This window comes from Mirounga angustirostris, unplaced genomic scaffold (genome assembly GCF_029215605.1).
Source record: "Mirounga angustirostris isolate CCGP_5_RB_7025 unplaced genomic scaffold, mMirAng1.0.hap1 SCAF_16, whole genome shotgun sequence".
Taxonomy (NCBI): domain Eukaryota; kingdom Metazoa; phylum Chordata; class Mammalia; order Carnivora; family Phocidae; genus Mirounga; species Mirounga angustirostris.
Window position 1 is genome coordinate 47,988,245 of NW_026991724.1, and position 10,860 is coordinate 47,999,104.

The window sequence follows — 10,860 nt, forward strand, 5'->3', positions numbered from 1 at the left end:
CCGGCCCACGTGACCCCGCCCAGCGCTCCTGCCCCCAAAGGCCGCTCAGCTCAGAGGGAGGAAGGACGGCAGAGCTGACAGGACAGGACGGCAGTGCTCCTGAGCGTTTCTGGAGCAGAAGCTCTTCCCCCAGAGGGAGGGACGCACCGGGCAGCAGGCACCATGGAGCCCCCGTCGGCCCCTCCCCGAGGAGGACGCGTCCCCTGGCAGGAGGTCCTGCTGGCAGGTGAGAGGGATGATCCCCTCCGAGGGGGCGGGAGGATGGGAGAGAGAGGCTGGCTGGGGTCTCCCGGGGAGGACAGGGCTGTGAGAGGGGACAGGGGAGCAGGGCAGGACGGGGGAGCCGGCTCAGCAACGGGAAAATCTCATGATCTGGAAGTGGGGAGCCAAGGGCTGTTTCCCAAGTTACTCATCACTGAGGACTGAATTCTGAAAACTGCTAACAACAGCCAGGGACCCTAAACCCTGCCCTTTCCCACCAACCTGAGATCTTGACAGACAAACGCCAGACTTGGAGAGCCCTGGGGACACGTTCATTCAGCCCCGGGTATTTGCAGCCTGCCCCACCCCTGGGGTACAGCACAGATCAGAGGAGTCCCTGCCCTCCCCGAGCTCACTTCTATGGGGAGGAAGACAGACACGCAGAGACGTCCAGAATGTGATGTCAGGTCCTGACAAGCACCAGGAAGGGAACAGAGCAGGGAAAGGTCAGAACGTGAAGACAAAGGGTCTTTAGGGGAGGCGGTCAGGGCAGACCTCTCCCCAGGACCCTCTGAGTGGGAGCAGGTATCTGAGGGCAGGGAGGGAGTGAGAGACAGACATGTGAGGAAGAGGGTTGGAAACAGAGAAAGTAAGTCCAGAGGCGCTGAAGTAGTGTGGTCATGCCCCTGACCTTGACCAGCAGGAGACACACACTCACACACACACCCAGAGGCTGGGGGATTAGGATCTGCCCTCTCTCCAAAACCCCAGCTTTCCCTCCCAACACCTAGGTCCAAACACTGATCTGTCTCCTCCCTTCCCTCCTAGTCTCACTCTTAACCTTCTGGAACCCGCCCACCACTGCCCAAGTCACTGTGGAATCGGTGCCGCCCAGTGTTGCTGAAGGGAAGGATGTTCTTCTGATCGTCCACAATCTGCCTGGGGATCCAGTAGGCTATGGCTGGTTCCGAGGGGAAACTGTAGAGCCCAGCAGTCAAATTGTATCATATGCAGTAGACACAAATGTAACTACCCCAGGGCCTGCACACAGCGGCAGAGAGACAATATACCCCAATGGATCCCTGCTGTTCCAGAACATCACCCTGAATGACACAGGATACTACACCATACAAATCACAAAGAGAAATGTTCAAGTTGATCAAGGAACAGGACAGCTGCGCGTATTCCGTGAGTAATTCCTCTCTCGCCTCTGGTGTTGGGTGGGGTGAATTCTACTTCACATAACAGGAGTCACAGGCCTGGATTGTACCTCCATCTCCCTCTGCATTATGTCCCGTGTGGGGTTCGAGCATTTAGTGCAGGACACACACAGTGGAGACAAACTTCCTAAGATCCGAATTCCCTTCCTGGATTCCAGCCCCAGCACATTCGCTGCAAAGAGAAGGACCAGTCTGATGGGAATAACTCAGCAGAGGGAGACAGATTCAGTCCAACCCCTTGGGCTCCTTCCCATGACCATGACTCTGAGAAAGACCCTGCGGGGCTCAGTCAGGGCCAGACCTGAGGGACCCATGGGATCCTCACAGAGAAGCTCAGCCCAGAAAGCCCCTGCCCAGATCCCTGACTCAGGGCTCCTGATCGTGACGCTGGGGAGTCTGTGCCAGATGTGGGTTTTGGCTTCCTGGCAGGAGGGACAGGGAGCAATGATTTCCTGGCTGCCTGAGTGGTGAGGTTCCTGAACTGGTCACCAGGCTCGGCACCAAGAGCCACATCTGGGGAGGGGCAGAGCCTGGTCCTTCACCTGAGACTTGCGGTGGAAAGCAGAGATAGGCAAGGTCCCTGGGCCACTGTCTGACTGCCCTGGGGGATAGGAGACCCCAGAGGAAGGTCAGCACCCCCAGGGAGGAACAGAGGAGAGAAGATGCTCCTGGCAGCAACTCCCACACCAGGGATCAGGCCTAGGGAGCCGTCTCTCATGGAGGCAAGTGACAGTTTATCTGGGCAGCTCCTCTATACCAAGCCTTAGGTCAAGTAATTGTGAAAGATTTAAGGTTAATTACAGGCAACACAGCAAGCCTGAGACCATTTACTTGATTTTATTGAGGGGAAACAGAGGCACAGGGCGACGCAGACATTGAATCAGAGTCACACAGGCAGATCACAATCCTACAAGGTCTGTCTGCAGGTACAGGCCTGTCTCCTCCACCCAGGGGGCCTTATCAGGCATCTATGGACCCTGAGACCAGCTGTTGGATCAGACCTTTCTTCTTAGGGATCCACAGCTCAAGGTAGATGTTCTGGTCTGGGAGGTGAGAGCAAATGGACAATTAATGTTTTTACTCAAGAACTAAATTCATCAACGACCAGAGTCAGTTGGGGAATGCCCAGGCCTCCCCTCAGGTGGCCAATCCACGGCTCCTGCATCGGACTTGGAATCACTTATTGTTTCCTGATGTGGTGATGGCATCCCACTGGAGTGTAAGGGAAAGGACTCTGCCCTCTCCTCCCGACTGCATACCCCTAACCGGCACAGGGCCCAACAACTCAATTGCTCTTTCATGAAGGAGGGAAGGAATGAATGAATGATTCCCAATCTCTTCAGAGTCTGGTCCCTGGATGCAAAATTCTAGGAGGTTCTAGCCACACCTGTTCCCTGTCCCTCCAGGGGCTGAGACCCATGTTCTATCCCTCTGACCACCAGCCCCTCAGGCCACTGCCAGAGAGAAAACTGGTGGCCAGTGCACACACATCTGAGGAGAGCCAGTGGAGTGAGGTCGGGGAGCAATCGCCCGATGTACAAATGGATCCCATGACTGCTAGAAACATCGTGTACTAGTTCAGAAGAAAACTTCTCAACGTCCTTCTGACCATCAGGGATTCAAGGAGATGGCTGTTGAACTCCCATGGAAAGGGTGCCGGCAGAAGAAGAAAGACTTCCCAGAAATTAAAAAAACAAATAAACACACAAAAAATTGAGTGTAATTGCTGAATAACTGGAATGTCACTGCTGAAAAACCTACCAAATGACCTGGAAGCTACAACTGAGGAAATCAAACATAAATCAGGGAGCAGAGATGGGATGTGTGAGAGAGAAGTGCTTGGGGAGGGCAGGGATGGTGAGCAGAAGTCCTGCTGGGGTCAGAGCATCCTGAAAACACCTGGGCCTGAGGGAGGACGGCTCCCTTGAACCAGAGAACCAGACTCACGGCTCTGACCTCAGACTGCAGATGGCCGTGATGTGTAGCAGGTTTCCTAAATGCACCAGAGGAAAGGGGGTCACCGGTAGACACTCTTCCTGTAGCTGATGTGGAGATAGTGAGGACAACGTGCTCGGCCTCCTATGGCGTCGCCCCAAACCGGCCCAGTTCTCTCCTCCCACAGTCCATTAGCCTCAGCAAGCATACAGCTAAGCTCGAGATGAATGAAGGAATGGGGGTGGGGGTGGGGGGACATGCTCCTCTTCCAGTGGGAAGAACTGCAAGGTCGCAGACAAAGGGTATGGGTGTATAATTCCACGACAGGGAGGGCAGGGACAGTTAAGAAGGGTGATCCAGTCCTTCAGAGTCATGGACTTACAGTCATTTCCCGCAGTGCCAACAGGGAGAGTGGGGGCATCTTGTTCTGCACGTCCTGCCTAAGCTGCCCACTATGTGTGGAACCATCCCCTCCCCATGACTTGGGCCCTGGGGCTGCTTCTGGCTCACCAGTCCATCTCCCCACAGTCCTCCAATGTGAGAGTCCTCGCCTCCCATCCTCATCCCTCATCCCCCATTCCATGACATTCTCTTGCCCTCAGCTAAAGAGGATGGCTTTTCCATAGGCCTTTGACCCAGGCAACCCCAGACATCCAAAACTTCCCCTAACTCTGTCATATGAGCCCAGGGAGCAGCTGGGAATGAGGACTCCAAGGACACGCACATCCTCCGTCCCCTACCTCCTTGCATTGGCTTCTCAGTCACTTGGGCCCGAGTTCCCTTCAAATCAAAAGCCTCATCACGAAGTACCTCACACTCTCGGCCAGGCACAGGACATTCCCACGCAACACACATACCCCAAGAGAGGAGACCCTCCAGACTGACCATGTCAGGCCTGACCAGAGGGTGCACATCCAGGGGTATTTCCTCACCTGGCTCACTCCCCTCGGGCACCCCAGGAGAATCTGAGACTCTGTGTGGAATATTCTCTCCCTCCCCTGGGGTTCCATGCACTGGGACACCTCTCTGAGGAAAGTATCTTCAAATCCTCCCCCACTCAGCTTAGCAGTTCACTGCTAAGTTTTGCATCTGTATCTGTTTATCTTGACAGACCCATGAGTTCTCTGCATCAGAGAATAGCCCTGAGACTCAGAGACAGAGGAAGGGATCCAAAGGCTAAGGGAGACTGGAACGTGGCGTGGACTTCGCACTTAAGACCTGCTCATCCAGGGGCGCCTGGGTGGCTCAGTTGGTTAAGCGACTGCCTTCGGCTCAGGTCATGATCCTGGAGTCCTGGGATCGAGTCCGCATCGGGCTACCTACTCCGCAGGGAGTCTGCTTCTCCCTCTCCCGCTCCCCCCTCTTGTGCTCTTTCTCTCTCTCACTCTCTCTCTCAAATAAACAAATAAAATCTTAAAAAAAAAAAAAAAAAAAAAAGACCTGCTCATCCACCCTGGCTGGGAGAGTTCAGAGGACACACCTTAGTCTTTCATGACTGTGAGGTATGAGTTCACAGCACACCTGAACAGCTCTGTGATTGCTCTTCTCTGTAGGTCAGAAATTACAATGGAAGCTGCTGCCACTGAACTGGGAAACCTAAATGCAATGTCACCATAATGGACAGCAGACCCAAAGCAGCAATCAGAATGGTCAGATTCACGGGGAACAATGACAATGACGTTGGCTAGGTGATCATGATGTTCCTAGAAATGAGATAGATGGGAAGCTACTAAATTCTTACTTGGTCTGTTTAAGGAGAGTTCTAGGTCAAGTGAACAAAAGTCTATCTTGAATCATAGCAACTGAGTTTTATGGCCCTCAGTCAATTCCCAGACTTGAGCCAGTTTAAAGAGCCAGAACTCCTTGAATAAAGGAGGGGCCAGGTCCCCTTGAGGAAGGGCCCCAGTATGCTGCTAAAAATGTATACTGTTAACCTTTCTCCCAGTCTTCCCCAGAGGGACCTGTGGCCTTTTACCAAGTTGATGGTCACTGGAGAAAAGCAAATAGCTCTTTGAGGCACTGAAAGACATGAGCTCTAAACTGAGGACTCAAATGTCACAGTGGCCCACCAGTCAGAGGAGGGGCTTATGGAGCTCAGGTGGTCCATGGAGTCTGAGCTCAGGTCCATCTCACAGTGGGCCTGGGCAGGGGGCGGGGGGAGGCTGAACCAATCCTGTGGTTATTTCCCACAGTCATACTCAACAGCTAGCAGAATCCCCACATTGGTTCCCACTCTGTGGAGTAAGGGCTATTATGGTGGGAAAGGCCAAGTGGAAAGCACTAGAACTACTTAGGAAAATGGTAAACTGAAAGCAATACCACATTCCCCGAGGGACTGCAGAGATTAGTGCAGCATCACGGACTTGAAGGACACACGGGTCTTCGAGAGTGACAACGGATTATCCTAAGCTTAACCAGGTGGTAACTCCAGTTGCTGCTGCTATGTGTTGTACCAGACGTGGTTTCCTTGCTTGAGCAAATTACCACCTCCCATGGTGCCTGGTGTGAAGCTAACCATCTGGCAAATACTTCTTCCTCCCTACCTGTTAGTAAAGACCCACTGGAGTCAGTTTGCTTTCAGCTGGCAGGGCCAGAAATGCATTTTCACCGTCCTACTCCAGGGGCACATCAACTCCCCAGCCCTGTGTCATACTTTAGTTCACAGGGATCTTGATTGCCTTCCCTCTCACAAGATCATCACCCCTGCCTTTCGCACGGATGACATTATGCTGATTGGACCCAGTGAGCAAGAACTTAGCAGCGACTCTAGACTTCTGGGTAAGACATTTGTGTGCAGAACATGGGAAATAAATCAAACAAAAATTCAGGGGCCTTTTACCTCAGTGAAATTTCTAGGGGTCCGGGGGGGAGGGACCTATCAATCTACCTCTTCTATTTTTTGTTAAAGATTTTATTTATTTATTTATTTTAAATTTTATTGTTACGTTAGTCACCAGATTTTATTTATTTATTTGAGAGAGAGAATGGGAGAGAGAGCATGAGCAGGGGGAGGGGCAGAGAGAGAGGGAGAAGCAGGCTCCCCGCTGAGCAGGGAGCCCGATGTGGGACTCGATCCTCATGACCTGAGCTGAAGGCAGTTGCTTAACCATCTGAGCCACCCAGGCGCCCCCAATCTACCTCTGATAAACTGAAGGATCAGTTGCTGCACCCTGCCCTTCGTACCACCCCAAAACAAACTGCAACACCGAGTGAGCCTCTTTGGATTTCGAGGTAACATGTTCCCCATTTAGGGGTGCTACTCTGGCTCATTTACCAAGTGACCCAAAAAGCTGCTAGTTTTGAGTGCTGCCAGAATAAGAGAAGGCTCTGCCGCAGGTCCCCCTCTGTGTGAACTGCTCTGCCATTTGGGCCACGGAGCCCAGCAGGTCCAGCGGTGCTGGAGCGGCCAGGGTTGGTGTCTGGACCCCTTGGCAAGCCCACAGAAGTGAATCACAGTGCAGGCCCCTTAGGCTTGTGAAGCAAAATCTTGCTATCCTCTCGCTAACTGCTCTCCTTTCGACAAACAGCTTTTGGCCTGCCACCGGACCTTAGTACAGACTAAATGCTTAACCACGGGCCACCCAGTTACTACGTGACCGAAGTGGTCTATGCACTGGGGAATAGGAAATATACCCAGAGCCTCTGGAGGTTACTGGACAGAGGCTCTGCATTGACACTAATTCCATCGTGGACTGGGTGACACACCAGGCCATAAAGCCAGGCATACACAGCGGCGATCCCTCATCAAGTGCAAGTGGGAAATGAGATGATCAAGCTTGGCCAGCCTTGAAGGCACGCGTGGCACGTGAAGAAATGGCCCGGGTGCCCACACTCCCCACTCCTGCGACACTGCCTTCTCTCTCCCAGCCACACCTGTGGCCTCACGGCGAGTCGTCTATGATCAGTTGATGGAGGGAGAGAAACCTCGGGCCTGGTTTACAGATGGTTCTGCGTGCCAGGCAGATAGCACTCGACGTGGACAGCTGCAGCACGACAGCCCCTTTCTGGAACATTCCTAATGGGCAGGGGGGAAGGGAAATCCTCTCGATGGGCAGAGCTTCAGGCAGTGCACCCGGTTGTTCATTGTGCTTGGAAGGAGAAATGGCCTGATATGTGGTTGTATACCGACTGTGGCCAATGATCTGGCTACATGGCCAGGGACTTGGAAGGAACATGGTTGGAAAACTGGTGACAAGGAGGTCTGGGAAAAAGGTATGTGGATAGACCTTTTTGAACACTCACCATGCATGTTAGCATGGGAGGGTTTTAATACTTAAGTGGATCCGTGGCCTGTTCCGTGGTTATCGCTCAGCCTCTTGCCCTAGCCAACCTGTCATTGCCCGGGGGCTCATGAGCAAAGTGGCCACGGTGGCGGGGCAGGTAGAGTTTATGCACAGGTTCGGCAACATGAACTTCTGCTCACCAAGGCCAACCTAGCTATGGCCACCACTGAGTGCTCCATCTGCCAGCTCAGAGACCAACGCTGGGCCCCCGATATGGCCCCATTCCCCAGGGTGACCAGACCGCTGCCTGCTGGCAGGTTGATGACATTGGACCATTTCCATCATGGAAGGAGCACTGTTTTGTTCTTACTGGATAGGCACTCACTCTGGATACGGATTTGCCTTCCCTACACACAAAGCTCCTGACAAAACGACCACCCACGGATTCATAGAATGCCTTATCGACTGTCACAGTGTCCCACACAGCACTGCTTCCGATCAAGGGACTCACTTCAGAGCAAATGAAGTGCAGCAATGTGTGTGCTCACGCATCATACGATCCGGAAGCAGCTGTCTTGAGAGAAAAGTGGGATTGGCCCTTTGGACACTCAGGGACAGCACCAGCTAGGGTTGGGGGGAGGAACTCCAGGAGGCTCTGCATGCTCTGGGTCTGTGTCCAGTCTGTGCTGTTTCTCCCACAGCCAGGATTCTCACATCGAGGAATCGAGGGGTGGAAATGGGAATGACACCACTCTCTATACCTCTCACGATCCACTAGCAAAATGTCTGTTTCCCGTCCCTGTGACATTATGCGCTGCTGACCTAGAAGTGTTAGTTCCAAAGGGAGGAATATTTCTACCAGGAGGTACGGTAATGATTCCATTGACGCATCACTCCAGGGCGTCCAGAAAGTGCAGCACCTGGACGAACGCCGATCTCAGCTTCACCTCTCTTCTGTCACAAATGACAGCTAGAGGGCCCAGAGATCGTGAGGGGCCAGCGACCACAGGAGCAGCTGCCTGGAGCAGAAGCAGGTGGGGCCACCGGCCGAGGCCAGCCACAGAGGCCCAGAGAGAAGGTGCAGGACAGAACCCCAGGGACGGGGAGTGGGGAGAGGAGAAACCCAGGCCTCAATGTGGGGGTCCTCCTAGGTGCCGGGGAGACCGTGAGTGTGAAGCCGTCTCAGCATTGTGAGGCCCAGGAGGCCCAGGTCCTGATGAACGGGAAGGAAGCAGCTCCCACCTCGCCTGGCCCAGGGACACAGAGAGGTGTGTGGTGCTGTGTGTTCCCAGGGCCAAGAACCCTGGGCTGATGCCAAGTCCCGGGAGTAAGAAGGAAAGTTGACTTGTCCATCTTCCTCCTTCTGCCCCCCTGACACAGACCCTCCCCTCCTGACACGCCCAGGTCCCGGCTTCTCCTTCTTCTCCCCACAGACCCACCACCCAGCATTCCAGCCACACACACTGCCGCCCAGGGACACACACACTATAACTTACCAGAGACAAACACATCAATATACATTCCTGGAAATCTGAGCTTGGTGACAGTTTACTGAGGGAAGAGACAGGGACAATGTACTTACAGCAGCAGAGATTGGGACTCATGAAGCCGGAATATGATGGAGTATTAACATGAGAATGCGATCCATGTGAAATGTCTACAGATTGATGTTGAATAAACGATGCAGAGGGGCTGGGCACCCTGACTCGGCCTTCTACACTTCCCTCCTTGTCCACCAGAGGGCGGCAGAGCTGCTCTACACCTGGGCGCCTTCCTCAGCACCCACAGCCCAGCAGGGTCTGACCCTCCCCAGCCTCACCCAGTCACCGTCCTCCTGGCTCTCCAGGCTCCCCACACTGGGCCCCATCAGCCCCTCCGGCCAGCCAGGCGTCTGCCCGCTGAGACTGGTCGCTCTATGGGCAGCTCGTCCCTCCACACCTCTGTCCTTAGAGGGCGAAAGTCTATTCACGCTTCAGGTCTCAGTGATAAGGTCACTTTCTCAAGAGTGTTCCATGTGACCCCCCATCAGCTAAGACCCCCTCACATGCTCCAGACCCACCAGACACTTTCCCTTCCTGGCCCTTCTCTAGGGCCGATTCTAATTGACTCCTCAGTGCCATGATTTCCTGACTGCCCGTGGCCCTGTTTCAAGGGAAACCCCGCGAGTCCAGGGCCCACATCTGTCCTGTTCTCTGTGGAGCTCCCAGGACCCAGCCCAGGGCCTGACACGTCACAGAAGCCCAGTAAATACTCGTTAAATGCATGAGGGAAACCACACAATGGAAGTCACCCCCGTGTCACCTGGGGTCGGTGACACGAGCCTCTTCCCCGCAGACCCAGGCCCCTGGCATCAGCAAGGGGGGGCCAGCACGTGCCCGAGGCTGTCCCTGTAAGACTGTCAGGGCTTTCCCCCTCCTAGATGCAGGAGGGACGACAGGGGCCTCCTACAGTTAGAGGTCAGACCCCCATTCACTCCCAGAACACGGACACCCCCCTCCCATCTCTGTCTGTGACTGACTTCTCTCCCCAGAGGGCCTGGGTGGGCAGCCTGTGTCCTTCCTCTTCTCTCAGAGATCTGACCTGCCACAAACTCTGGATCACCACCCCAGGTGCAGTTACTACCAGGGGAGTTCAAAGCCCTACTTTGACCTCAAAAGACGTCAGGAGGTGACTCTTCATCTTGAGGGTCCCTGGTCTGTGGGGACACCTGCTATGTCTCCCTGAAGGTTTCTCAGCAGCCCAAGGAGTCCTGGGGAACAAGGGGGAAAGTCCTGGGCAGGCGGGACAGGAGAACCCAGCATTTGCCTGTGTTTCCCCTGGTCTGAGGGTCTCTTCCCCTTTCAGAGGCAGCCCTGGGATCCCTCAGCTGAGTGTCTGGGTGAAGCCGCTCCAGCTCCTGGTTCCTGTGGGGAGACCTAGAGCAGAGCAGAGACAGGGACACAATGGATGCAATCCCACCAGTGCTATGATGGGGAGACAGGCCATTGTAGTGTCCAGCCCCCCAGGCCAGTAACTTTTCACCAAAGTCTCAAGAGACCCCTACTAGGTCATTCCTTGAAATCTCGAGGACAGAGAGCTCCTGCTGAGGGAGCACATCCGTCTGGGTGGACAATTCTCCTGACACAGGATCGGGAATCTTCTGGGCAGTGCCTGTCCTCTCCCTGGGCTCATGCTGCCCTGGGATGCAGTCAGGCAGTCTAGGACCCCCAGGGGCCAGGACCCAGGCTGACCAGTCGCTCACCTCTGCCCAGGACTCAGGGACCCACTCACATCCTTGGGAG

General features: G+C 54.4%; 2 protein-coding genes across 2 annotated transcripts in view; one reads left to right on the top strand and one right to left on the bottom strand.

The window, feature by feature from the left end:
* LOC123855697 (uncharacterized) overlaps positions 1-10,860 on the bottom strand; it is a 163,244-nt gene that overhangs the window by 22,371 nt on the left and 130,013 nt on the right. The gene's annotated exons all lie outside the window — the stretch shown is intronic.
* LOC135362838 (carcinoembryonic antigen-related cell adhesion molecule 6-like) lies at positions 45-3,138 on the top strand. The gene is made up of 3 exons (XM_064581159.1): positions 45-226; positions 1,030-1,389; positions 2,828-3,138. Exons 1-3 carry the CDS (start codon positions 163-165, stop codon positions 2,854-2,856), a joined length of 453 nt encoding a protein of 150 aa, XP_064437229.1. The 5' UTR covers positions 45-162; the 3' UTR covers positions 2,857-3,138.